The sequence below is a fragment of the Terrapene carolina genome, unplaced genomic scaffold (assembly GCF_002925995.2).
Source record: "Terrapene carolina triunguis isolate 2854851 unplaced genomic scaffold, T_m_triunguis-2.0 Scaffold195, whole genome shotgun sequence".
NCBI lineage: Eukaryota > Metazoa > Chordata > Testudines > Emydidae > Terrapene > Terrapene triunguis.
Genome location: NW_020664546.1, coordinates 584127 through 610646, shown reverse-complemented (window position 1 = coordinate 610646; position 26520 = coordinate 584127). Strand labels below are relative to the sequence as shown.

The 26520-nt window shown below is 51.9% G+C and overlaps 1 protein-coding gene across 1 annotated transcript; it reads right to left on the bottom strand.

Annotated features, from left to right (window-relative positions):
- Nucleotides 1-216: 216 nt before the first annotated feature.
- On the bottom strand, nt 217-16926 carry ADIPOR1 (adiponectin receptor 1). Its single transcript, XM_029912292.1, has 7 exons — nt 16741-16926; nt 15230-15346; nt 13938-14109; nt 9707-9893; nt 8701-8888; nt 2220-2413; nt 217-1072 (listed from the first exon to the last, which is right to left on the bottom strand). The coding sequence occupies exons 1-7, from the start codon at nt 16924-16926 to the stop codon at nt 944-946; spliced, it is 1173 nt and encodes a 390-aa protein (XP_029768152.1). The 3' UTR covers nt 217-943.
- Between the last annotated feature and the right edge of the window lie 9594 nt (nt 16927-26520).

Sequence of the window (26520 nt, the reverse complement as noted above, 5' to 3'; positions counted from 1 at the left end):
GTTGAAGTCCCCCCTTATCACCATTTTGCCAAACTTGCAGTCTCTGCTCTCAGCACTGTGCTCGTGGCCTGGTCTGGACTCACAGCCCAGCAGCAGACCCCCATTGGCTTAGCTGCAGGCTCCACACCAGCCTCAGCAGGAGCCACCTTTCCATTCTCACCGTTGGCAGTGCCCGGTGCTGACACCTGACAAACCAGGACACGGAGGCTCCCAGCATGACAATAACTATTGACCTTTTTATTTCACTCAGTACAGCAGCTCTACATTCCCCTAAAATACTGTCCTGACCCTCCTGTGTTACCACAAACAGCTCATGGGCAGACACATTGAAGTGGCACCAAGTCTCTCTTTAAAGCTTAGTATTAAATATTAAATAGTCTCTTATTCCATTTACATTACTGTGTCAAGAAAAAGATAGTTAAAAGGTAAGTTACATGAACCTGTGAACAGCCCCTGTTCATTAGCACTGCAGGCTCTGGGGCCAGTCCTCAGGAAGGCGGCGGGTTGCTCCTTCAGATATGGAGGAGACCCAGACCATGGACTAATACATGAGTTTCCCGTCTCTCCAGAACTGGGCTAAAAATGGGGCCACCCTTCTGTGCTGGGGAGCAGGCAATCTGCACCCCTGGCTTTCGGAAACAGAATTTCTGCACTAGACAGAAAATCCTAATGTGATTAGAACACTGTGTGGTGGAGGAGGGTTTTTATTCCCCAGGAAGGGCTAATAGTTGAACGTGCTTCTTCCTATTGGACACCATTGGCAATGTCCAGCAAATCACTCGGAGACGGGGCAAGGATTTGGTCATTATGGACTTTGCTGGAGAACATCCTCTTAAAAAAACAAAACAAAAAACCCAAAGAGTTGAGAGTCTTCCTTTGATTTTAGCAAAGAAGTAGTTTAAAAAAGCACTTAGGAAGCTGGTACTAAAGTCATTAGATGTTCTCAGAGCAGAGAGTCGTCCGTGCATCCCCCTTCGAGTCCATAGCGAAATTCTTGCAAGTTTGAGACTCCATAGAAGTGGACAAAGGCTGCAGCCACCACCAGCACGTGGAAGATCTGATGCGACTGGAACTGTGGGAAGGTGAGATAAAGCCCTTAAAAGTTAGACCAGCAAGAAGCCAACAACCACAAAAGGTGAGTCCTGTCCTGAACGGTCAGAGCTCCATGTATATTGCAGCATCACAAACCAGGCAGACCGGTCAGGGGTCCTTTCAGTGCCTCTAGTCATGACCTACTGGTTCAACCCATTGCTTATCTGGTAGTTTACATCTCAATGCCAGGAGGAAAAAGCTCAATACACAGGATAAAGGGAGATTCTATTTGAAACGGGCCATTTATCTCACCCTATTGGAACTAAAATTGCCTGGGACAGAGAGGTACATTCCTCTGCGTATGTATGTGTGAAACCACAAGCCAAGCTAAATTGAGGGGAGCGGAGCCAGCTGCCTTCCCGGGAGCTGGAGTGGATGGCAAAGTCAAGTCCCTCTGAAATTAGCCCCCGACAGCAGCTAAGAGCTGCAGGAAGGAACCCACTGGCCTTCGAACTTTCAGTTTGAAATACATACTGGGGCCAAGATATCAATAGACATGACCTACAATTCTGAAAGAGGGACCTAGATGGTTTGGGCTGCAGAGCCCGCAGACGACCTAGGCAGGGCAACTCCCTGAGCACAGCTGGCTCCACTGCTGAAGCTGTCTGGCTCGCCGAGCTCAGTTTGGGTTCCCCTGGAAAGGCTGGGGCAATGGGAAATCACTTCCCCTGAAAAAGAAACACTACTTCAGCCTCAAAAGGCAATAAGCAAGGGATGTAAGGGGTCCATTTTGAAGAAGCCAATGGGAGGCCACAGACCCAAGGACTGGAGAGCTTTAGGGTCAGTAACAGCATTTGTTACTGGCCCATGGAGACTACAAATCCCCACATGCACTGCTCCAGCCTGATCTAAGCAGCAAGGCTGCATTGCATGCTGAGTCCTGGAACCACAGGCTACCCCTGCCTTCTCTTTTGCCCCTCTTGCTCTCTTCACAATCTGCTCTTCATTACCCAGCAGAGCACCACATCCCAGAGCTGTCCCAGATGAGTCTAACCCAGAAGCTCTGGGTCCAGCCCCAGGCTGCGCTCTAGAGTGCATCTAGCACCACTTCTCCTGGCTTTCTCAGCAGGATACCCCTCAAGGAGAAGGCAGGCTCTTCCCATGCCCCCAGCAAAGGCTGTACTCACCCAGATGTCAAACTTGCCAGGGAAGAAGCGCTCTGGGATGCGGGCAGCGTACAGCCCTGCTCCTGTTATGTACATCACAGCCATGAGGAAGAACCACCCCATCTGGCCCACGGTGGTGGCTTTCACAAACCCTTCAGCGATGGTGAAGTGCATGGTGGGCACAACGCCACTCAGCCCCAGCCCCAAAAATACCCCTGGGGGAAAGAGAGAGAGAGAGCCCTCTGTCACGGAGTGTGGGGGGACACAAGGCCCTGCACCCCCAGCTTCCTGCGATTCACCATGACTCTCAGCCAGCCAGTAAAGCAGAAGGTTTATTTAGACAACAGGGACACAGTCCAAGACAGGTCTTGCAGGCACAGACAACAGGACCCCCTCAGTTAGGTCCATCTTGGGGTCCCAGGGCACCACAGCCCCCTTGGGAGGTCAGAGCCCCGTCTACCCCCCAGCCATTCCACCAGCCAGCTCTGAAACTCTCCCCCCACCCTTTGTTCAGTTTCCCGGGCAAAGGTGTCACCTGGCCTCTAACCCCTTCCTGGGTTCTCATGTTACACGCTCAGGTATCTTCCCTCGGCCAGTCTCCCATCCCCACATGCAGACCATCCTAGCCACACTCCCCTGCCTTCCCAGCCAACACTCCCCACTCAGCATTCAAAGACCACATTAAGAACAATCCCAGTTCGTCACACCCTCAGCCTTCATTCAAAATACAGCCAAGGCACCTGAGCCGGAGGCTGCCCCGCAGCTCCCACAAGAGCAGAATGCAGGTCTCCTCTAGGCCAGGAGGGAGTTGAGTGTTGGGGAGAGTGGCTGGACTGACCACTCTGGGATGGATAGCTCCCACATCCCTCCAAGCTGCCCCCCAAAGGCTGCCTATGGAGGGAGAAGGGTTGCAGAGCAATGGATACCAATGCAAATAGGCCGACTCCACAGCCAAGAGCCTTGGCCTTCTTGCTTAGTCTTCCAGAGAGGCCTACATGGGCCATCAGTGATGGGACAGTAGGAGTGGACTGAGACCAGACTCCTTCATGTGCCGGTCAGATGGAAACTGTTTGGAGCGCTCAACCCCAAGACTGCATTTAACGGGAGACCAAGAGACCATATATCGCACTAGCAATCTACTAAACCAGTCATTCCCCCATCGGACAGAACCCAGGCAGCGGGTTTCATTCAGAACCTTCTGGGCTGGTTCTAGCTTTGCCCTGCACTGCCTGCGGGGCAGGCTGGATTTCAGTACAGCCGGTTCTCCAAGCACTGCTCTCTCCCAGCTAAATGGAAATGTACTATTGGGGTAAAGTTTCAGCCGAGTCCTGGTAGCTGCTTTTGAGTTCCACCCCATGAAAGCCAAGTCTGGGAAATGCAAAGGGGCTTTTTGGCGTAGGCAATTCAGAAATGGCTGAACTGCCCAACACGGAGCTGTCAGGGTTACTCGTACTCCCCAAGGACTTGGTCCTTTAGTCGTTGGCAAAAAGTCCCCCGGACAAGTGTAAACATTTAAAGAGCTGGGCTCTGCCTCTGCACAGCAGGCCCTGGGGCTAATGCTGGGAGAACAACCCTATGTTCAGCTCAGAACCAACACTGACACATGCTTCCCCGTGTCCATAGCCTTCTCTGCAGACCGACTGTCTGCTGAGCTCTCTGGGCTCCTGCAGCATTTAGAACTAGGCACACAGGAACCGGCTTGTCTGCAGCATCCACCACTTGCTGCAGAATCGACCCATTTTAAAAGATTTCTAGATGTTGAATTGCAAAGAAAAATTTGCAAATGGAACTGATGTAGTGATGTCTTCCTGAGGCCGCAGACAGAGCCCTCGCCACAGCAGAGGAGCTGAGACCCCCCCAGTTTGGGATTCAGAGCAAGCAGCAGGTCAGTTTAAATGGCAGAATTGTTAACTGTGGTCATGTAAGTAGAAACATCCAGCAAACATTGCATGGTAGGTGGAAGCCTGCTCAAAGCCTCTGCTGGGAGGGGAATCTAGGTTACAACACTGCCAGCTCAGATGATCTTAAAGGTGTTAAGCTGTGTCTACACTGGCACTGAGCGAGGTTTCAAGCCAACTCCAGATACACACCCCTTTGTGGCCAAAGTAGCCGAGGCCGATCCGTGCCAGTCCAGCAGCTTGCACTTAAAAGCACTGACTGTCCTGGGGCTTGTTTTCTTTTCAAAACCAGGGAAATTAAACAGCAAAATCTAGGTCAATGCACCAAAGGTAATTGCACAGGAGTCAAGCAGTGAAGGCGTTCAGGCTCTCTGGGACGGGGACTGGCCATGGCTGTGCAGTCTCTATTTCTGTGTCCTGTTAAAATGTTCCCCTCAATACATACACTGGTGTAGCCAGAGAGATGCCCAGGCAGAATGGGTTGGTTGGGTTAACCCTGCATTGGCTGGCCCGGGTACAGTTCTACTCATCTTCGGAACAGGCCAGCAATGACAGGGTTTGTATTTTATACAGCGTGGGCTTCCCCTATGTGACTCCCTCCTGTTCTCTGGGGCTGTGACCTTGGTGCTGACTGGGAGAGGCTCCAGTGGGGATACAGTGCGGACTGTATGGAAGCAGCCTGTGGCACATACAACAGAGCATGTGAGCTGTTCCACCAAGCACCTAGGGCCATTGGCAGCACACCAGGACACTACAATCAGTACAGCTACAGCAGCTCAGCCGAGACACAGGCAGCACTAACCACTGCAGCCCCGCTCAGCCCACAGCCCAGGTGGCAAGTGGTCAAGTGCAGAAGTGCTCCAGTGCAGGTGTGCTGCCCCTCCCCCACCGGGGGGGGGAGCAGAGGGAGGCTGGCAGGGATGAACGTGGAGGAGGGAGCTCATTTCTACAGCTGAGTGGCAGCTTTTGGCTGCCAAGCCACTGCCCAGAGAAGGGAGGTCTCTGCTGCAGCAGCCTCTGGGCCTTTCCAGATAGCAATCAAGGGGCTTCAAACTCCAGAGGGTGAGGCACCAGGCAGGAACCTCCTGCCCTTTGGGGCAGCTGGCAGCCTGTGCCCAGCATCAGCAAATTCAGAACCCACAGCACAGGCAGAAACAAGCCTGGCACCAGCACCGCTTCTTCCCTCTACCTCAGCCTCTGTCCCACGCCTCTCCACTAGGGCTGCACGCCAGCTCCAGTGGCCCCAGGGCAGGTTTCATGCACTAGCCCCTCAGGCAGGAAGTCTGCCAGCTGGAGTGCCACTGTGCAGCAAGTGCCATCTCCCACAGCTGCCTTCCACTCCATGAGCTCCCTGTGTGGGACAGGGGGCTGCTGGCCTCTGCCATGCATCCCCTGTGAGGCCTCGCCAGCCCCAACCCCACCACTGGGGGCCCTGCAGGCACAGAGATGAGAGCTCAGCCTAGGGGCTTCAGGCCAGCTGCACTCCACCCAACAGGGCACAGCTCCCTCCTTGTTTCACTCCATCCCACCCCCATTAGCAGGCCCAACCAGCAGCAGCATTCTTCAGCTGGGTGCAGGAAAGGGTCCCTGACAGGGCACTGCCAGCTGCCCTGGCGGCAGCACTGCTGGGGCACCCCTAGCTCCCACAGGTCACATCTCTATGCCTGGCCGGGACCAGACACTGGTGGGGTGTCACCCCAGGCCCTGCAACTTGAGCAACCAAGGAGTGTCACTTCGCCAGTGCTCCTGTTCAGACAGCAGAGGCTGCATCAGAGTCTAGGGGCAGAAGGAAGGGAGGCTCTGCACAGGGCCCGTAGGGCATAGAGGAGTTCCGTGCAGGGTCCATAGGGGGTGTGTGGGGGAAGGGGGGTTCTGCACAGGGCCCATAGGGAGCATGTTGGGGGAGCCAGAAGGCAGAGCTGGAGTTCAAGGCAGGCAGCTCCATGCCCTGCGCCACCCCTTGGGCAAAGGCACAAACCCTAGAGATTTGGCCAGGAAGCAAGTCAGTGCATTGTGGTTTCCCAGCCACCCCTCCAAGGTCAGTGCAGCACATTAAAGGCAGCAGCAAACCACGAAGTGTGGGCCTGGCCCAGATCCTGAACTTTCCCCCCAGGTGAGGCATGTTCAGCATGGGGTCTGGCTGCCCTTGCATTGCCGGTTGGAGCACAGCTAGGCAGGGGCTCCAGCCCAGTAAGGGGCAGGCGCCGGGGGAGATGGACTGACCTAGGATAGCAGGACACAGGCTGGCCATGCTGCAGGGAGGGGGCCCGCGAGCCACAGTGCTGAGCACAGCAGACGCGGTAGCCATGGCGAGAACAGAGAGCCTTTGGGAAGGAGGCGCGTTCTAGAGTATCCATTGGCTGATAGCACCAGGCGCTGCCTCTTCAGGCCTCTGGCAGAAAGGCACCATGTCACCCCACTCTGTGCTAATGCACAGCTGTTCCTGATGTCCCCCACGGGGCTGCCACATGGTACATCTCACCAGCTGGGCTACCTCCAGCGCCCAGGGAGCAACGGATCCTCAGGGGGCTAGAAGGATCTTGGTTCCACCATTTCAGTGGCTGTCCTGTTCAAGCAGTTGCCAGGACACCCACCCTGGCTTCCAGCAAGGAAAGGGTTACAGCCTAGAGGACACAAAGTTGGGGCGAAAGCTGCTGGGTCTGTGTCTAGCAGGGGAATCATTCCCCACTGAGAACAAGCCAACCAGTTTTCAGCTGTACTGCAAGACAATTCCCATGCTCTGGCTCCACGTGCCCTTGGCACCAGTAACTGCTGCGACTGGCAAAGCCAACCCGGCTCGAGGCATGGGGGCAGGGTTGGGGGGGGCGGGGGGGGGGGAGGAGAGAAGAAGAGATAAAAGCAGATGTCCCTGGTGAATGCTGCTCTGGGAAGGGCTCCCTGGACAAAGTCACAACCTCTGGCAGCAATTCCGCAGCTCCTGCTCCCCTTGGAGGGTTACCAGCTCTCAGCCGGTCAAGGGGCTCCCAGCCCCAGCAGAGAGGAAAACCCCTGGGCTCACTAAACCAGTGGTTCTCAACCAGGGCTCCGAGGCCCCCTGGGGGGCTGTGAGGTTTCAGGGGGTTCCTCAAGCAGGACCAGCGTTAGACTTGCTGGGGCCCAGGGCAGAAAGTGGAAGCTTCACCGCATGGGTCTAAAGCCCGGGGCCGTGAGCCCCGCCCCCCGGGTCTGAAGTCGACATCTGAGCAAAGTAGCTTTGTGTGGAGCCCTGTGCCATGGAGCCCCAGGCAGCTGCCCTGCTTGCTACCCCCTAACACTGGTCCTGGCTTTTATATGCAGAAAACCAGTTGCTGTGGCACAGGCGGGCCACAGAGTTTTTATAGCATGTCGGGGAGGCCTCAGTAAGAAAAAGGTCGAGACGCCCTGCACTAGACAACTTCCATCCACCTCCAGGCCTCAGTACTAAGCAGGCTGACTAGCCTCCTGCTGTGGCCCGATCCTGAACAAGGATCACAAGAACCCTGTGCTGCCTGCAGCCGGTTTCAAGTGAGCCCGAGCCTCCCAGTTCAGGGTGACACTGACAATGGACGATTCGCGGCACAGCCAGGAGTGGGACAGCCCTGGGGGAAGCAGCCAGGACTCCGGCTGGGGCAGGAAGCACAGGAACATTCATTTAAGCTATATCTAAGTGAAAACTACCTGTGCCTTCTGGACTAGTAAACGTCCAACACTAGCCATCACTGCCAGGTGGCAGAGCCCTGCATCTGCCCTGTGGCTGTGGGAGGGAAATGTATGTTGCCCTTAACTCTGTAACAGCAGCTCAGGACCAAGGCTGGCCAGATACAGCTGTCACACTGGAATGCTTCAGGCCCTTCTCCTGCTCTTCTCACTAGAGCTGGGTTGTGGAGGCTTGGCTCAGCATACCCAAATCAAGAGCAGATGTGTCTGTCAGTCATTGATCCCAGTTCCTAGGGGGCTGCCACTGCTCCACACCGGCCGACACCAGAATCACACCACAAAAGTGACAGCTCACCCAGGCACTCAGTGGCCTACAAATAAAGGGTGTGATCCTGTTTCCATTGAGGACACTAAATGCTGTGGCCTTAACATCAATGGCACCAGGCTCATGCCACTTGCATTTCCAGGCCAGGCCAGGCCAGTCTACTCAGATCGGCACTCGAAGCCCAACACAGGCTCTCTCCTGGCACATTGCTGTATTGCAAAGCAAAGAAGGTACAGCAGGAAGCTAAAGACAAGGACACTGATGGGAGTTTTCATTGCCAGAGAAATGGTGAAGTGAATCCTTCTGGGGAAACTGGTTTGTGCCCACACTGATTGGTAGTTTTTCTATGGGTCCCCAAATGGCTCATGCACTGAAGTTAGCCACTACAGTCTTCTGGGAGGCAGCAGTCTCTTTATCTCCAGTTTACAGATTGAGGAATGAAGTGACCTACCCAGAGGTGGGAAATGAGCTCAGATCTCCTGAGTCCCTGTTAAGTGCCTTAGCCGCAAGCCCTTCCTTCAGGCTGTGGGGCTTTCTATGTCACACCCAGTGGGAGTGGCCCCGCCTACACCCAGCATGCTACCGAGTCAACATCCACTAACGCCAGCTGAGCAGCTTGTGGCTGAATGAAAAGCGTTCCTACCTGCTCTGGTCTGTCTGTGCTTGGGGGTTGCAAACCGGTCCCACTGAGCGACAATGATTGCGGAGATGCCCAGGACACAGACAATGGAGAGGTAGATGAGCCGAGGCTGCGGTGAGCAGTAGAACGAGTAATAGAGCCAGGGGACAAAGCTCCCCATAATCAGCAGTGCTATTCCTGAGTAATCCAATCTAGAACACAGACAGAGAGAGAGAAACCCAGGGGTCAGTTTGGAAGTGCACTCCCCTCACTCTGGCACATCTACACCCTCAGCTCCCGTTCTCGCAGCCCAACTGCTGGCTCTCCAGCTGTAGCCCTCCAGACTTTGTGACCCTACCTACGTCTGTAGGCCTACCTAGGGGGAGTGTGACTGGGAAGAACTGCAGCAATGCATTGTGGGCGCTTCTGTTTGCGTTCCAAGTGAGTTTGTGGAGCAGAAGCGTAGGAGGGTGGGTCTGTCTGGGCGGTACAGGCGTGAGCAGAATTAGGTGTGTCTGTGCAGTTTTCTGACTGTTTAGTGACAGCATGGACAGGACAAGCACTGGCACAACCTCAGTGGGAAGCAGTAGCTCTTAGCCCTTGTTTTCACAGGAATGCTGACAGCTTCTTTCATCCCCAAGTGCTTGCAAATGATACACATGGGAATCACCTCCCCACTGAAATGCAGCCAGTGCTCGGGTGAAGAGCAGCAGCTGCGTAACATCCAATGGCACATCAAGGCATTTTGGCTAAGGGCACCACAGCAAAGCCTGTTCTAAAGAACAATCTCCCACCCCTCCCCCCTGATCTTAGTGCTGTGCAAAGCAGCACCTGGTAGGTAAATCCCTTTGGCAGACTGGCCTGAGCAAGGTCTGCTCCAAAAGCCTCGCACACTATGTTGTTCAGTGCCTGGAAGGATAAGGCTGGGCTAGGTCTCCTCTAGGTCAGCCTGCTGCTAGGACACGACCAGGAGTTAGCAGCTGCTGCTGCTGAACACAGTTTTGTGGTTGTTTTGCTGCAGCCGACTCACTTTGAAAACGTCCGGGAGACCTTCTCTGAGTGACAGTAGACGGTGTGGAAAAGCCAGGAAAAGCTGAGGCATAGCACTGCTCCAAGGAAGAACATCCCGAACACCACCTTCTCCTGAAGAGGGGCCATGAAGTACATGTTGGGCCTGAGCATGGTCAGAATCCCCAAGAAGAGGAACAACACAAAACCTGCAGCCAACACACCAAAGAGTCAGTCAGACAGCAGGAGCCACTTCCAACAGCTGCCCAAGGGAGCGCCTGTGCAATGGCAGTGAGCCAGCGTTTCACAGCAGACCTGGGGAAAATCAACACCAAGGGTCTTTGTAATCCCTGCCTGCTCCAGGAGAGAGCAGCACAGAAGGGTCACACTGTTAACAGGGGAACTCGGTAGCTGCCCTGGGAACAAGAAAAGCCGCATAGGATCTCCCTGGCAGGGCCTGCAGCAGGGTGTTGCTATGCCCAGTGCAACATGCATTCCACTCTGCTGCCTTGGAGGGGCCAAACCCGTTTGCGGGGATAGCAGTGGGGAAGGTCCAGGCTGCCTTACTTATTCTCCAAAGATCCAGTAGCCTCTGGAGAGAGATGTGTGGCACTCCCTGCCACACTCATCAGTTCTGCTCCTGGGGGAGGGGAGATGAGAGGAGTCGTTTGAGGTGTTCCTTCCCCCAGAGGCCTTAGCAACACTATGTCTTGGGGTCTGGGAGCTTGGGCCTGGGCCCTGCATGCCCCATTTGTGCTGACATTCGACTGCCAGACTGGCCACTGATACGGACACCACTCAGTTCCAGACCATGCTGAGCACACATTGTCCCAGCTGCTCCGGACAGGACAGGCTCACGCATGCAGCCCTTTCCCTGCCTGGACCTTCTGGAAGGCCTTGAAGAGCATTCTGTAGCACTGCCAAATGGCTCCAGGACCTTCATTGGAGGATGGGGCCCACTTGGAGATAAAAGCACAAATGATCCAGTCCCCATGGGCAGCAGGGCTCGGCACACCCTCTGGGGACTTGATGGAAGAGCTCATTTTTGCCTCAAACATCTGGAGCCAAGAGGGACCACTGCCTGCAGAGCTAGAAGGCGGATGGCGTGTGATGTGGTTAGCATGGCCAGGTGAGTGGTCTGACTCGGAATTGTTTTAACATGGCTTCAGTCTGCACCTGGCCCTCAGTGCTGGTTGACTAGCAGGAATGTTGCTGTTGTGAGCTAGTTCATTGCATCTGTGACACACTTCCCTCCCTACAGGAGGAACTGCGAATCTGACCATCATTAGTAGCCCTGGGTACACTGAGCTGCACCTCCAGTCAAAGGCCACGAGCAAAATCTGCCTCTGCCCGGGTTCCCCTGGAAAGGCCCTGACCCTCGTGCTGTCCACCCAGGAGAGCAGACTGTGATGTTGCACTCCATATGATTTTATGAAAATATGCTAATGAGTGTGAATATAATGTAACTGGAATATGCTTCATGCAAAAGGTCTCTTGTAAGGTATCATTACAAAGCTTATAATCTACTGAGTGTGTTCATCCTATTTGTATGTATATATCATTCTTGTATATGAAACACAACTCTGAGGTCCTATTGTAATTATGCAAAGTGTGGGCCATTAATGGTGGTTTGAAATCTTGATGGCTCCCATCAACTAGGACAATTGGTTGTAAATGGCTCTGTTTACTTGCAAGCCTTCCTGTCAGTCAGGCCAGGAAGAATGAAGGCTGGGGTCTCACAGGACATGTGACCATGTCACCTGGTACTGGAATCCATCTAAAACCTGGGGCTTTTCCATTTAGAAGGAGGGGTGGGGACCCAGAGAGACAAAAGATTCCCGCCTTGTGCCAAAGCTATATAAGGGGGTGGAACAGAACAAAGGAGGCTGCAGTCATGAGAAATCCCCTAGCTACCACCTGAGGTGGAACAAGGACTGTACCAGAGAAAGGATTCGGCCCAGACTAGAAAGGAGTCTAATCTGTGAAATAAGCTTATGGGAACATCTCTGAGGATGAAATTTATCTGTAATCAGTTTCTTAATGTATTAGGCTTAGACTTGCATGTTTTTGTTTTATTTTGCTTGGTAACTTACTTTGTTCTGTCTGTTATTACTTGGAACCACTTAACTCCTACTTTTTATACTTAATAAAATCACTTTTTGCTTATTACTGAACCCAGAGTTAGTGACTAATACCTGGAGGGAGCAAACAGCTGTGCATATCTCTCTATCAGTGTTATAGAGAGCGGACAATTTATGAGTTTACCCTGTATAAGCTTTATACAGAGTAAAACAGATTTATTTGGGGTTTGGATCCCATTGGGAGCTGGGTGTATGGGTGCTAGAGACAGGAGTGCTTCTTAAGCTGTTTTCAGTTAAGTCTGCAGCTTTTGGGGGATGTGGTTCAGACCTGGGTCTGTGTTTCGCTCAACAAGACAGGGTACTGAAGTCCCAAGCTGGCAGGGAAAACTGGCTCTGAGGTAGTCTCAGCACATCAGGCGGCAGTCCCATGGGGGTTTCTGTGACCCAACCCGTCACACAGATATCACTCGCAGTGCGCTCCCCTCACTTTGCTGGAATGGAGGCTGAGCTGTGCTGCCCAGCAGCACTGACAGGGACACTGTGAGGAGGTCAATGGCAGTTTATTTTTTTTTTTTTAATTATAGAATATCAGGGTTGGAAGGGACCTCAGGAGGCCATCTAGTCCAACCCCCTGCTCAAAGCAGGACCAATCCCCAGTTGTGAGCTAGAGGACAGATGTGCTGGCCAGGACCTTTCTGGGAGCTATCGCCCGCCTGGCAGTTACATTTACTTGACTGCACCCCTTCCTCGAGCCGGTCCAGCTCTGAGGACACTGGATGAGCACAGCTGAGAACTGACAGATCACCATTGTGCCAGCTGCCAGACAATAAGCTGGTGCCCACCATAACAGGTTCTAGGAGAGCATGAACAGTCTCAGTTGGCCTAGGGGGTCAGATCCCTCTTTGCCTTGTGATGCTGGGGAAAGGGAGTGGCCTGTTCTCCCCACACACGGCCCTCACCCAAAGGTCAAGTGCACCCTGGCAGCAATGACAGCAACATAATCCCTAAAGTGAATCCAACTACTTGTCTGGTGCTCAGCACGGATGCCAAGCCTGGATCCCTGGCCAGACGAAGAGGAAGCAGGCTACACACCCTGATGGGACAAGCCCACTCTGACCCTGACAAGGTGTGTTCTGTGCCAGGTGAGGCGAGAGCTTCTGGTTCCTCATTTCTGGCTTCCTAGTGACAGAGCAGTACATCTGAATGGGGGCACCCAACCCGCCACGCAGCATAAAGTGAGGCTCTAGGGAGCACAGAGGGCTCAGCACCAAACAGCTCCCATTCTCCCACTGTGGGGGGGGACAGACATTCTTCACTGTTCTCCATGGGAACAGCGCCCACCTTCCCCTTCCGTGAGCCCAGCAAGTCCCAGTTCTGCTCTGCAGGTCTGTCAGACTCTGAACACAGACGTGTCTGTTCACAGGGGTTAATCCTCACCAGCGCCCCACAGTAATCCTTATGTCCATCCCCTGAGAGTCCAATGGGTTATCGCTCTGCCAGCTCCACACTCACTCAGTGCATGTAGTGAGAATATGGCTACTAGAGTCCTGCACAGGACTCCCACCTGCTCCTGCTATTATGGCAGTGGGTCCTTCAGGGATCTACACTTGCCCCACACAGGGCTCAAATGGCTACCACCCCAGCCCAGCGGAGGATCTGGCACAACAGGCCATGGGAACCCAAGAGTGACCCGGGCCCTGAAATAGTCTACCAACACTGGCCAGTGGAATGATTTGGAGGCAGCATGGGGGCCCGAGCTCCTAGACAGACAGGTTTGCTGCCCTGGCAGTGTATCCAGCCCTTTGGGGAAGACAAAATAACTCCCAGGGGATATCTCTGCCCCTCTGATTGAGGGCGCAGCCATGACAGGCCCATACCAAGCTCCCTCCATCCTCTCGCTGGGGAGGAATTCTCCCCTTCTTCCTGCCCACTAAAGAGAAAGCAGAGGGAGGATGGGGGGAGAACAGGACACCCCCTCCCGACCTTGACTGTTTATGTGACAGATGACACTGAGTGAAACTTTTCCCCTGGTAAAAGGCATCCACTAGAGTCAGCCTGTGAGCCCTCTGAGGCCGGGCCCTTGCCTTGTGAGGTCTCTGTCCTGAGCAGGGCATGCTTGTGGGGCCACAGCCGTACTCATCAGCCCCAAGGATAGAGCTCCCCCTCAGTCACCTAGTAAGTGAGTCCAGATGTTGCCCGTCTCGGTGTGTATTCGGAAGATGCTCTTGAAGCAGGCTCTGAAGGACGGCATAGGGGGTCTGTGTCCATGCAGGAGGTAATCGTTATCCTTCAGCCAGTCCGGGAGCACATCATAGGGAATCACCCTCCAGCGCCCTTCCCACACCTGCAACACATCAACCCACGCAGGCGGTTACTCTGACTGGCGGCCCCCAGCCAGGCATGGCACCTGCTCCAGAGCCACTCCTATCCCCGTGACTGCTAGCTGTTGTTTCCATGGTGCCCATCGCTGTGAAAGTCAAGCTGAAAACCACACAGAACCAGTCAGTCTCTTCTGTGAGTTAAGTACTGAACTAGCCCAGCCTTCTCTCCTCAGAGGACATGATAACTCAAGAGCAAATTCCGCTGTTGCAAAATTAAATGCTTTGCAAATACCCACAGGATGCCCATAAAGGGCCAAATCCTGCAGAGTGCGGGGCCTTCCCCACACTCAATACCCTGGGACTGACTGAGACCAGCACCCTCAGAATTTGGCCCTTCATCACCTTAACAAGCAAAATGGTCAGCTGAGCCATGGCTGGCAACGTGACAGCTCTTACGGGACATTGTGACAAAAACCCCAACGGAGTTCATACAGGAGCGCCCTGGGACCACGTTTTCATCCTGGCCCCAGCAATCGCTGCACTAGCCCTTCTCTCCCATGGCTCCACAGGTGTGTGAGTGAGTACAGGAGCTTCTGCTTAGTCCCCAAGGCACACCACAGCAATACTGGACAGGTAGCAGCCAGTGCTGCAGACCCCAGGACGGATCAGAGGGGCCCTGCCGAGCTAGATTAGGGCAGGGGTTTGCACCACACTTGCCCCTGCCAGATATGGATAGCCCTCACTGTCACATGCACTAGATACACCTAGATTGTTCCACCTGTCAGGTCCTTGGCATTCTCCAAACAGCACCCGGGGTCACTGTTGGCTGTAGAGGGCTTCTCAGGTGCACAGACAGCAAGGACGGGAAGGAGAAACAGCATTTCACAGGTGCTGCTGTTCACTTTCCATTCCTCTTGGCCTTGCAGTTGAAAATTTGTTAAGCTCTTGGCTCAGGCCCCCTGCCCATGCTAGGGGGAACCCCAGTGCACTGGATATAGTCACCCACATTCATGGTGTCCTCCTAACAAGGAAGATTAACCCCAATGCAGACCCAGCACAATGCCTCAGATTCTGTCACAGCAGAGGACAGCGGCCCAGAGCCCTGGCAGCCGTCCTCCGTCGGCTGCCATGAGCTGACAATACCTTATACACAAATTCCTCCATCTTTTCCATAGCGTGATGAGCCTGCAGAGGTAGAGTCAGCACGCGAACCACCTCCTCCTCCTCCTCCTGCGGCACTGTGCATGGCTGCTCCTTGGCCTAAAGGGAGAGATGCCATTATTTGTCACAAGCCAAAAACCACCAGAGAGACGGACCGTCAAGATGTGGGGAACTTACAAAACAGCAAGTATATTCCAACCAAGAGGGGTGTGAACCCTTAGAATATATAGGTGCTGCAGCCCTTCTGAGAGGGGAGAGATGGAAGCCTCCCCAATCACCGCTGCTTTTGCATCATGGTACTGTCTTAAACCGCACACAGAAGGGCTAATCCCAGATTCAGTTTTGCTTAGAACAAGGATTAGAATGGAGGATTTTCCTTCTTTACAGTCCAGGGTGCAGCCTGAAATGGCCACTCTGCTCCAGCCAGGGACGTGAGCCCAGGAAATAGGCCAGGTACAGCCGAAGCAGAAGCATTAAAGAACACAGGCGGCCCCTTTTCACTGCACGCCTAAAGCAGAGGCTGCTGTGAACATGCTGCCCCTATCTATTACTAACAAGTATTAGAAGATACTTGTTAGAAGCTTAGAAGCCACAAAAGCAGGTGAACCAATAAGAATGCTCCTTAGAACTCCTGCAGTGCACCCTGTTCACCTGCAGGCAGTGCTGTCAGCAGGCGTGCAGAGGGTGTTCCTTGGCTGATGCTATGGGGCGAGATTTGTTGAAGGCTGGCTGAGCCCAGTTCACCCTCCTCCCTCCGCAGGGCCGGCTCCAGAGTTTTTGCCGCCCCAAGCCGCCAAAAAAAACAGCCGCGGCCGCGATCTGCGGCACTTCCGCCGCCACTCTACTGCCGCCACTTCATTCTTCAGTGGCAGTTCGGCGGCAGGTCCGTCCCACTGACAGGGACCGAGGGACCCGCCGCTGAATTGCCGCCGAAGAGCCGGACGTGCAGCCCCCTTCCATGTGCTGCCCCAAGCACCAGCTTGCTACATTGGTGCCTGGAGCGCCGGCCCTGTCCCTCCGCCCCAGAAAACAGGAGCAAACTGGGGTGGGAGGGGTTGTTTGCTTATGACAGATTACCTTCTATGCAATGGAATAAGATTTCCAGGACAGATTTTCTGACATGTCATCACTCTGAACAACATAGAGTGGGTGCAAATCCTCACCATTCAGATTCAGTCCATTTTCACCCCCACTGTGCACTGGTGTAAAGGGATAACAAGGGTCAGGGTCTATTGTAGGGAGCCCAAAGCCCCACACTTCCATGCACCATGCTGCTAATGGGATTACAGGCAGATTTCTGGGTTAATCTGCAAGGACAGTGTTGAGAGCCTAAATAACTAGGAGTATATCTGTCTGTAACTCTAGGGCGTACAGGGCACATTCAACAGGACTGACTGGAAGCAATTTATAGGAAGAAAAAGCACCGAATGGGTTTGGTTTGCAGATCCCAGCAGCTGTCCTGCTTGGGGGCACTCTGTTGGATTGTGGCTTACGCTGGCTGAGCTGGCAGCTCCCTGGTCTCCCTTCTCCTCTAGTAGCGGCCCCAATTCTGCCAGCTCCAAATCGTCTCCTTCTCGGCTGCTGTTGGAAAGTCCATTTCCTTGGCTGGTTGCTGACCCTTTGCGGGACGACATCTGGTCAACACACAAAGGGTCTTGAGCTTCTGTGTTCTTGAACATTCACACTAGGAATAAAAACAAGACAAGTGACATTGCAGGCCTGCCCCCTTCCATTCAAACCCAAATCTGCCACACCAAGTGACCCAACGCTTTGCAACTTACTGCCTTGGCCAACACCGATGAGAGCATCTACAAGAGCCAACTCCTCAACTCAGTGCCCATGGTGGCAGCCCTGATGCTTGCAAGGTGCAGCTGTACTCTGGGCACAGACCCATTCAGAGTTCATGAGAACTGGAAAATCCCAACCCCCTTGTGACACTCTGACACCCCAATATTCACCACTGTCATGTAATTAGGATATGTTTTATACAAAGTATGACTTGTGAGGTATCATTCTAAAAGTCTTGATCTGCTAGACATTAGCATCTCATTGTCATATGTGAAGATATGAAGTTTGGCTAGGTATGTGTTACTGAAACACGTTGTGAGGTTGAAAACACCCACAAGCCACCTTTCAGGTACAACAGTAAAAAGGCCAAACAATGCTAATGGCTTATTGAGGAAATACACACAAGCACAAGGATTACCCCAGGAACTGTGTACAATAGAAAACTCTCAGAGATAACACTACACAATGGGAACTGTTTGACCCAGGTCACAGCAAAAGAGCTTTCCAGCAAGTGGGAAGAAGATATAAAAGCAGGACAGTGACATCATGAGGGTACCACACTCTCCCTGCAACAACTCACCTGGAAACACCTGAGGGGCAAGGACTGAACTGTGGGAAGTGATGGTCCCAGGCTAGAAGGATCTTTAGCCTGTGAATGAAAGCCTGGGAAAGCCAAGGCAACTTGTGCCTTAAGAATCTGCCAGCCTGTTTATCGCTCAGGGTGAGAATTTGCTAATTTATATCCTACCTATCTAGTGTGTTAAGATCAGTTTACGTTTTTATTTTCTAAGGTAATCTGCTTTGATCTGTTTGCTATCCCTTATAATCACTTAAAATCTATCTTGTGTAGTTAATAAACTTGTTTTTGTTTATTCTGAAACCAGTTTGTGGAATTCATAACTGGGGGGAGCAAAACGCTGTGCATATCTTCCTCCACACTGAGGGAGGGGGCAGATTTCCTGAGTTTACACTGTACAGTTCTCTGTGCAGTGCAAGACAATACAATTTTGGGTTTACACTACAGAGGGGGTGTGCACGTGAGTGCTGGGCAATTCCCAAGCTGAGTCCTCCCACACAGAGCTGATCTCAGTGTCTGTGTCTTTCTGCAGCTGGATGTGTACTGGAGGAGGCTTGAGGGCCTGGCTCAGCAGGGCAGTGTATGGGAATCCAGACTGGTAGAACCAGTGGGCTCAGTGGTAGCCCAGCACATGAGGTAACACCCCAGGGGGAAGCATCCCATCACCCCCAATTTGGAATCTCCTTCTCCCTGGCTTCAGGCCCCTTTATCCCCATTCCAGTCTGCCTTGGTAACAGAAAGCCAAGCTTTAAAAGGAGCCCAGGGAATCTCAACTCCCAGAGGAAGCAAACCCAAGATGGCAGCCACAACCTTCTGTGCTGCATCAACAGTGTCATGGGAGGGTGGGTCTACAAGGGCAGCACCTTTGGAAGTGCACGTGGTTCTCTGGATACCACCACTCTGGACTGGAATTTCTAAAAACAACCAGGATGCTGTGACAGGATATGGACAAAAGCAGAGTTTTCACTGGGAATCTGCCATAAACTAGGATCATCCAAGTGGAACACCATAGTCTGAAGAGAGGAGAGGACTTGGGAGTACTCTTTAAATGGGCAATGGAAAATCAGAAGGCAGAGATATTAGATGAGAAGGGAAACGTTCACCAAACCAAAGGAAATACGTTTATCATTATAAGGCATGCGGAGAGACTCAACTACCTCTCCAGAGAGGTGAAGCAAACCCCATGGTCTAGCCGTTAAAGCAGGAGACCAAAGCAGGAGACCAGAGCCACCAGGATCCCAGCTCTGCCACGGGTTCCCTTGCTGGCTTCCACCAAGTCTCAGTCTCTTGGAACCTTAGTTTCCCCCTCTGTAGGACATGGGTGATACTAATATGCCCAATTCATGAGGCATTTAGGGAACAGCGTTTGTACAGCGCTGTGCCTGTGAACATGACTAGAAAAGTGCTAAGTAGCACTGTGGGGACGGAAGGGATGAGGATTTCAGCCTCATTCTATTCACTAGCCAAGATCACTTCACACCACAAAACCAGCATGGTTTGGCACGACTGGCCATTTCTGCTCAGGAGAGGACCAAGAAGCAGGATGCTATGGGGTTCACGCTCAGGATGTAGACACAGGGGATGATGGCCTAGCAGCTGTCTATGTCGTTCAGCCCTCACTCATGAGAGCCACCCTAATCACACTGTTGGTATCTGACTCCCCAGGCTACTTTCTTACCTCAGGGTGACAAGCATTCGCCCTCTCTTTCAAACCCCACGGAAAAATAGCATGCCACCACCTGCAGCTTATGCAAAGCATCCCACTGTTAGGAATCCATCTTAGTTATCTTAGGCTACGTCTACACTACTGCGTATGTCGGCAAAACTTACATCGCTCAGGGCTGTGAATATTCCACCCACCTGAGCAACATAAGTTACACTGACATAAGTGCCAGTTTGGCCAATTTGGCCCTACATTTGCTTTTGTATAGTGCTGTACACATTGAGAATGCTCAGGAAATAACCCAGTATCGAGTCCCACAAACCCCAGTATCCTAACCCAGATGCATGATAGTCCCATGTTTCACAAAAGGTTCCAGATCTTATTCAGCACAAAACAGTCAATGGATCAGAGCCCAAAACAAAAGGAGACACCAGTCCAGGGACCTGAGTCCATAGGCTGTAATGTGCACAGCTGGCTTATGCATTAATTCTACTCAGCCAGGACAAGTTCTCTCTTTATGGGTGAACAAGATGTTAAGTTTTCCATCATGACAGGAATTGAGCAAGTATGTTTTGTGCTTGGGTCTATACGCCTCCCTGACAGTTTTGCAGCTCATCAGTTGGACAGAGTGAGCACACAAACACGGTTTTGTTCTTCTCTCCAGAAACCTTTTCTTTGCTTTTGGGCACAATCCCCTCCTGGACCCTGGAATACCCTGGTTTCTATGAATATACTTGGCTTTTCTAATGTTGAAGCAAAGAGTCAAACCATTAGGAACTGCTGCAAGCACAAGGAGCCAGCCAGCTCTGCTCTATCTCCAACCAATACACAGATCTGAGATTTGGGCAAAGCAACTCTCTGAAGGGCCTTGGTGCCTCAGGTTAGAATTATGAGTCCAAAGGAGACCACCAGACTACACTTAAATACAGCAATGAGTGTTACAGAAACGCTCTCCCAGCAAAGTCTGGGAGGCCATTCGAACTCTTAAGCATCTTGTCTCCTTATACACAAACAACTGACACTGCCCAATAATGTAAGTGGAGAAAATAGTAAATTAAGAAAAAATAACCAACTCTGCTATTCCTACACCCTGGAGTACCTGAATGAGCTCTTCTTTCCCTATGCAACACAGTTAGCTGCTGGGCTGGGTCCATTCTCACTCCTTAAGAGTCAGGGGCCAAGACCACGCAGAGGCAAACTTAATGGGACTTGCCAGAACTCCATTGAGCATCCTTGTTTGCAGGATTCACTCTTGCAGGGTCAGGGTCCCCTATCAGGTACATTCAGGCCTTGAAAGATGCTCTTGTCTCCTCCCCAATGAGCAGTGGGAACCCTTCCATGTGAGTGTAAGGGCTTAACCTATCAATCCTATAGGATTTGAAAATAAAGTTTTTAGTCTTTATGGTTGAGGGGGGGGGAAAAAAATCTTTCCAAATACAAAGGATGTAAGGATGTGGCATTGCGCTCTTGAGCCTGCACACAGAGGGCTCCAGTGCCTCTCTGGTACTCTTCACCTGACAAGCAGCAGCAGAGTGAAAGTGACAAGACTAATCAATGCTACTAGTCAGAGCCCTGTGCACAGCAATGAAATGTCAAGAGTTGGGTGAATTTCAGTATACTGCTGCCACTAAGGAAAGCTATCAGCAGCAGCAGGCAGCACTGGAGTTAATGGTCAGGGAGAAGGATCCCCAGAAGAGGTGGTGATGGGGCGGGGGAATAGAGTAGCGAAGCTAACTTCACAACCATAGCTGAAGGGGCCAAAGCTTCCAACCTATCAGATTCATATCAGCTTCTGGCTAGTATATAAGACACATGGAGATGTCATTGGAGCTAGGATTCTCACATGGGTATAGCCCCAAGATGTCTCTGGTGCCAACCCCTTCCCCTCCTCCCCCCACTCCCATTTACTGTAGCACTCTCTGGCAGGTAGGTTCAATCCTCTGTTCAGCAGGTGTTCAATAAGATGTTCAGCCCTGGCTGCCTTTGCACCTGGCTGCAATCCCCATGCATTCAGCTGGCCTTTCTGTGACTGCTTTCCCAGATTGAGGTGTCATTAGAAAAGGTTTTGGAACAAATTAACAAGTTAAACAGTAATACGTCACCAGGAGCAGATGGTATTTACTCTAGAGTTCTGAAGAAACTCAAATAGGAAACTGCAGACCTACTAACTGTGGTGTGTAACCTATCACTTAAATCAGCTTCTTTACCAGATGACTGGAGGATAGCTAAAGTGATGCCAATTTTTGAAAAAGGCTCCAGAGGCGATCCTGGCAATTACAGGCTGGTAAGTCTTATTTCAATACCAGGCAAATTGGTAGGAATTATAGGAAAGAACAGATTTACCAGGCACATAGAGGAACACAGTTTGTTGAGGAAGAATCAACATGGCTTTTGTAAAGGGAAATCATGCCTCACCAATCTCTTAGAATTCTTTGAGGGATTCAACCAGGGCTTTGGAGCGGAGCACAGCTCCAAAGCCCTGGATTCAACAATCATATGGACAAAGGTGAGACAGTTAACGTAAGAACGGCCACACTGGGTCAAACCAAAGGTCCATCTAGCCCAGTATCCTGTCTTCTGACAGTGGCCAATGCCAGGTGCCCCAGAGGGAACGAACAGAACAGGTAATCATCAAGTGATCCATCCTCTGCCGCCCATTCCCAGCTTCTGGAAAACAGAAGCTAGGGACACCATCCCTGCCCATCCTGGCAAATGGGCATTGATGGACCTATCCTCCATGAACTTATCTTGTTCTTTTTTGAACCCTGTTATAGTCTTGGCCTTCACAACATCCTCTGGCAAGGAGTTCCACAGGTTGACTGTGCGTTGTGTGAAAAAATACTTCCTTCTGTTTTAAACCTGCTCCCTATTAATTTCATTGGGTGACCTCTAGTTCTTTTGTTATGAGGAGTAAATAACACTTGCTTATTTATTTTCTCCACACAAGTCATGATTTTATAGACCTCTATCATATCCCCCCTTAGTCTTTTCTTTTCCAAGCTGAAAAGTCCCAGTCTTATTAATCTCTTCTCATATGGAAGCCGTTCCATACCCCTAATAATTTTTTTTGCCCTTTTCTGAACCTTTTCCAATATATCTTTTTTGAGATGGGGCAACCACATCTGCAGGCAGTATTCAAGATGTGGGCATACCATGGATTTATATAGAGGCAATATGATATTTTCTATTTTATCTATCCTTTTCTTAATGATTTCCAACATGCTGTTCGCTTTTTTGACTGCTGCTGCACATTGAGTCGATGTTTTCAGAGAACTATCCACAATGACTCCAAGATCTCTTTCTTTTGAGTGGTAACAGCTAATTTAGACCCCATCATTTTATATGTATAGTTGGGATTATGTTTTCCAATGTGCATTTCTTTGCATTTATCAACACTGAATTTCATCTGCTATTTTGTTGCCCAGTCACCCAGTTTTGTGAGACCCTTTTGTAGCTCTTTGCAGTGTACTTGGGACTTAACTATCTTGAGCAGTTTTGTATCATTGGCAAATTTTGCCACCTCACTCACTGTTTACCCCTTTTTCCAGATCATTTATGAATATGTTGAATAGGACTGGTCCCAGAACAGACCCCTAGGGGACACCACTATTTACCTCTCTCCATTCTGAAAACTGAAAATTCTTCCCCTTTGTTTCCTATCTTTTAACCAGTTACCCACCCATGACGGGACCCTTCCCTCTTATCCCATGACAGCTTACTTTGCTTAAGAGTCTTTGGTGAGGGACCTTGTCAAAAGGCTAAATACACTAAGTACACTACATCCACTGGTGTCAAGTATCAGCGGGGTAGCCGTGTTAGTCTGGATCTGTAAAAAGTGACAAAAAGTCCTGTGGCACCTTATAGACCAGTGTTTCCCAAACTTGGGACACCGCTTGTGTAGGGAAAGCCCCTGGAGGGCCGGGCTGGTTTGTTTACCTGCCACGTCCGCAGATTCGGCCAGTCGCGGCTCCCACTGACCACGGTTCGCTGCTCCAGGCCAATGGAAGCTGCTGGAAAACCTTTGACAAGGTTCCTCATCACAGATTCTTAAGCAAAGTAAGCTGTCATGTGATAAGAGGGAAGGTTCTTCCATGGATCAGTAACTGGTTTGAATCATTGGTTTGACCCAGTATGGCCATTCTTATGTTCTTATGCTTTTTTAAGCCATTCCCTTTATTTTCGGTATCTAACATTGGGCCATCTCCATTCTTTGTGTTGCTGGAAATTGGCTCCATTTGGATGAGGGATGCCTCACATCTTTAGGGGCACTGACCTTGCATTTCTCAGTGTGTTCTCTTTGTAATTTCATTGCTTGACACAGATGCCTTTCATGCAGTGTAATTGTATCTGTGTCAGTCCCAGGACAGTCGAGAGACAAGGTGACTGAGGTAATATCTTCTATTGGACCAACTTCTGTTAGTGAGAGAGACAAGTTTTATAGCTCTGTTGTGGCTTGAAAGCTTGTCTCTCAACCAACAGAAGTTGGCCCAATAAAAGATTACTTCGCCCAGCTTGTCTCTGTCATTGATACCTTTCAGTAAGTGAAATAAAATATGCTGCTCGCGCATTTAAGAAGTTTTTAGATCCTGTTGTTGCTCCACAGATTTTAAAGCGAACTGTTCCCAAGAAAGAACCTATCCCTAAATGGCCTGATGCAACCTATGCGGGTCTCCGAAGCAGAGCAGCCAGAGAACTGCTGACGTCCGCACAGTACTACCGGGCCTGAGGGGGTCCCTGTGCGGCTCGAAAGCGGGTCTCCCTCGCCAGCGGGGAGGGGACCGTGCCGGACTCTCCTACTTCCACACTCAGACCCGTTTCCACGGTCCAGGGCGGCCAGCGCGCTCCGCGGCCGCAGCAATAAGCACGTCCCAGGCCCGAGGTGCCGCTACCTCGGGCGCCCAGCCCGCCCGCCGCTAACGGGGGTCCTGCTCGGGGAAGCGGGACGAGGGGTCACCCCAGCTGGGGCAGCCCCGCCCCGGGCAGGTCACGCGCGGCCCGAGGAGAGACCTGGACCGTGGCCTCCAGCACCGAGGAGAGGCGGCCCCCCGGGCCAACACCCGCCACGGGCCCGTAGGACGCGTCGGCCCGCGCCCCTCCCCCCACCGCCCGCACTCACCGGCCGCTACATCCCGGGCGGCGGCGGCGACTCCGGCTGCAGTGGCAATACCGGAAATAGCCCTGGGCTTTACGCCACTTCCGCCGCAGGAATCACCCCTCACCCTACACGCCACGTGACTCAGGGCACCAGCACTTCCGCTGGGAGCGGGGACGTAAGGCTGCAGTGGTCAAGGCATGAGCTTCCTCCTGAGTGGCCGCAGGTATCCCCTGGGTTGGTGTGATTGGATGCGTGAGTCACGTACGTTACGTGAGTCTGCTCCCCGACTGCCGGAGCAGTCCTCGGACGGGCGCGTGCGCTGTGCTGGGAGCTGCTCCCTGGCCCCGCCTGGCCCCGCCCCGTCCCGCCTCTCGCGGCGCTGGGGGCAGAGTCGCTGAGCCCGGCTCCCCGCGCTGGCTGCCGCGTTTGACTCTCCTGGGGGCGGGGCCGTTGGCGCTTATCCCCCCTCCCCTCCAAGGCCGGACGCAGGGGCCGCGGGCAAGGCCGGGCCTGTACCTGGCAGGGCGGGCGGGGCTTGTGGGAGCGCTGGGCCCCAGGCCCGGAGTGAGGCCGGCTCAGAGACTCCCGCCTAGACCAGGGCGTGAGACGGGCCCGCGAGGTCAGCTCGTCTAGTTGTGTCTCACCCACACCAGGCAGACGCTCCATCCGCCTTGTGAAACCCTCCAGCGAAAGAGCTTCCACAGCCTCCCTCGGGTCTGTCCCGTCGCCCTGCTGCTCTGACAGGCAGGTTTAATCTAATCTGCTGTGCTGTAGTTTGATCCCATCGCCGCTTGTCTTGCCCTCTGCGGCAAGAGAGAACAACTTTTCTCCATCTTTGTATCTGAAGACCATTCTCAGGCCCCCCCTTAATCTCCTCTTTTCCAAACTACACATAGCCAGTTCCTTCAGCCATTGCTCCTACGGCTTCTGTTCATCCCTCTGATCATCTTTGTCACTCACCTCTGGATCCTTTCCAATTTCTCTACAGCCTTTCTAGACATTGGTGACCAAAACTGGACACCGTACTCCAGCTGAGGCCTAACCAGCGCCGAGTAGAGCAGTACTATCGCCTCCCATGACTTGCATGCTATGCCACTGTTAATGCAACCTAAAATTGCATTTGCTTTTTTTGCAACAGCATCACATTGCTGACTCATGTTGAGGTTGTGATCCACCACAGCTCCCACATCCTTCTCAGCAGTGCTGCTGCCAAGCTGGTTATCCCTCATTTTGTAAGGGTGCATTTAGTTTTTCTTCCCTAAGTGTAGCACCTCACATTTGTCTTTGTTGAATTTAATTTTGTTGTCTATAACCTTGTTCTCCAATTTCTCACATTCCCTCTGAATTTTAGCTCTATCCTCCACAGTGTTGACAATCCCCTCCCCAGCCTTATGTCATCTGCAGATTTGACACAGCCAAGTCATTATTAAAAAGATGTTAACACCGGACCCAGAAATATCCCTGTGGACCCCACATGAGACCTCCCTCCAATATGACATCATTTGCAGTTGTTTAACCACTTATGTATCCACTTAATGGTAATTCTGTCCAGTCCACATTTCTCCAGCTTACCTCTCAGAAAGTCATGTGGGACTGTGTCAGAAGCCTCGCTGAAGTCCAGGTTTATTATGTCCACCGCATTTCCCCTATCCACCAAACCAGTTACCTTGTCAAAAAAGGAAATTAAGCTGGTTTGGCATGATTTGTTCTTAGTAAACCCAGGCTGGCTGCTAGTGATCACCCCTTCATCCTCCAGGTATTTGCAAATTGAATATTTTATACATTGTTCTAGTAAATTCCCAGGTATCGAGGTCAGGCTGACTGGTCTGTAGTTCCCCAGCTCCTCCTTTTTTAAAGATTAGTCCTTCTCCAGTGTTCTGGGATCTCTCCTGTCATCCATGAGTTTGTAATTATTGCCAGTGGCTCTGAGATTTCTTCAGCTAATTCATTCAGTACCCTTGGGCAAACAGTATCCGGCCCCACTAATTTGAATTCATTGGTCAGAAAATCTCTGACATGTTCTTTACTTATCCCAATCTGCATCCTTTCCCCTTTGTCTCTGGGAAGTTCGGCAGTCATCCGCACATTATTTTTTGTGAGAAGACTGAAGCAAAGTAGGCATTGAGCAGCTCTGCTTTCCTATCATCTTC

Excerpts from the sequence above, each read along its gene's own strand:
- ADIPOR1 (XM_029912292.1), bottom strand. The coding sequence starts at position 16,926 with ATGTTCAAGAACACAGAAGCTCAAGACCCTTTGTGTGTTGACCAGATG. Across the intron at positions 2,414-8,700 it reads GCACAGACAGACCAGAGCAG|GGGTATTTTTGGGGCTGGGG; the intron begins GTAGGAACGCTT and ends TCTTTCCCCCAG. Across the intron at positions 1,073-2,219 it reads CTGGCAAGTTTGACATCTGG|TTCCAGTCGCATCAGATCTT; the intron begins GTGAGTACAGCC and ends ACCTTCCCACAG.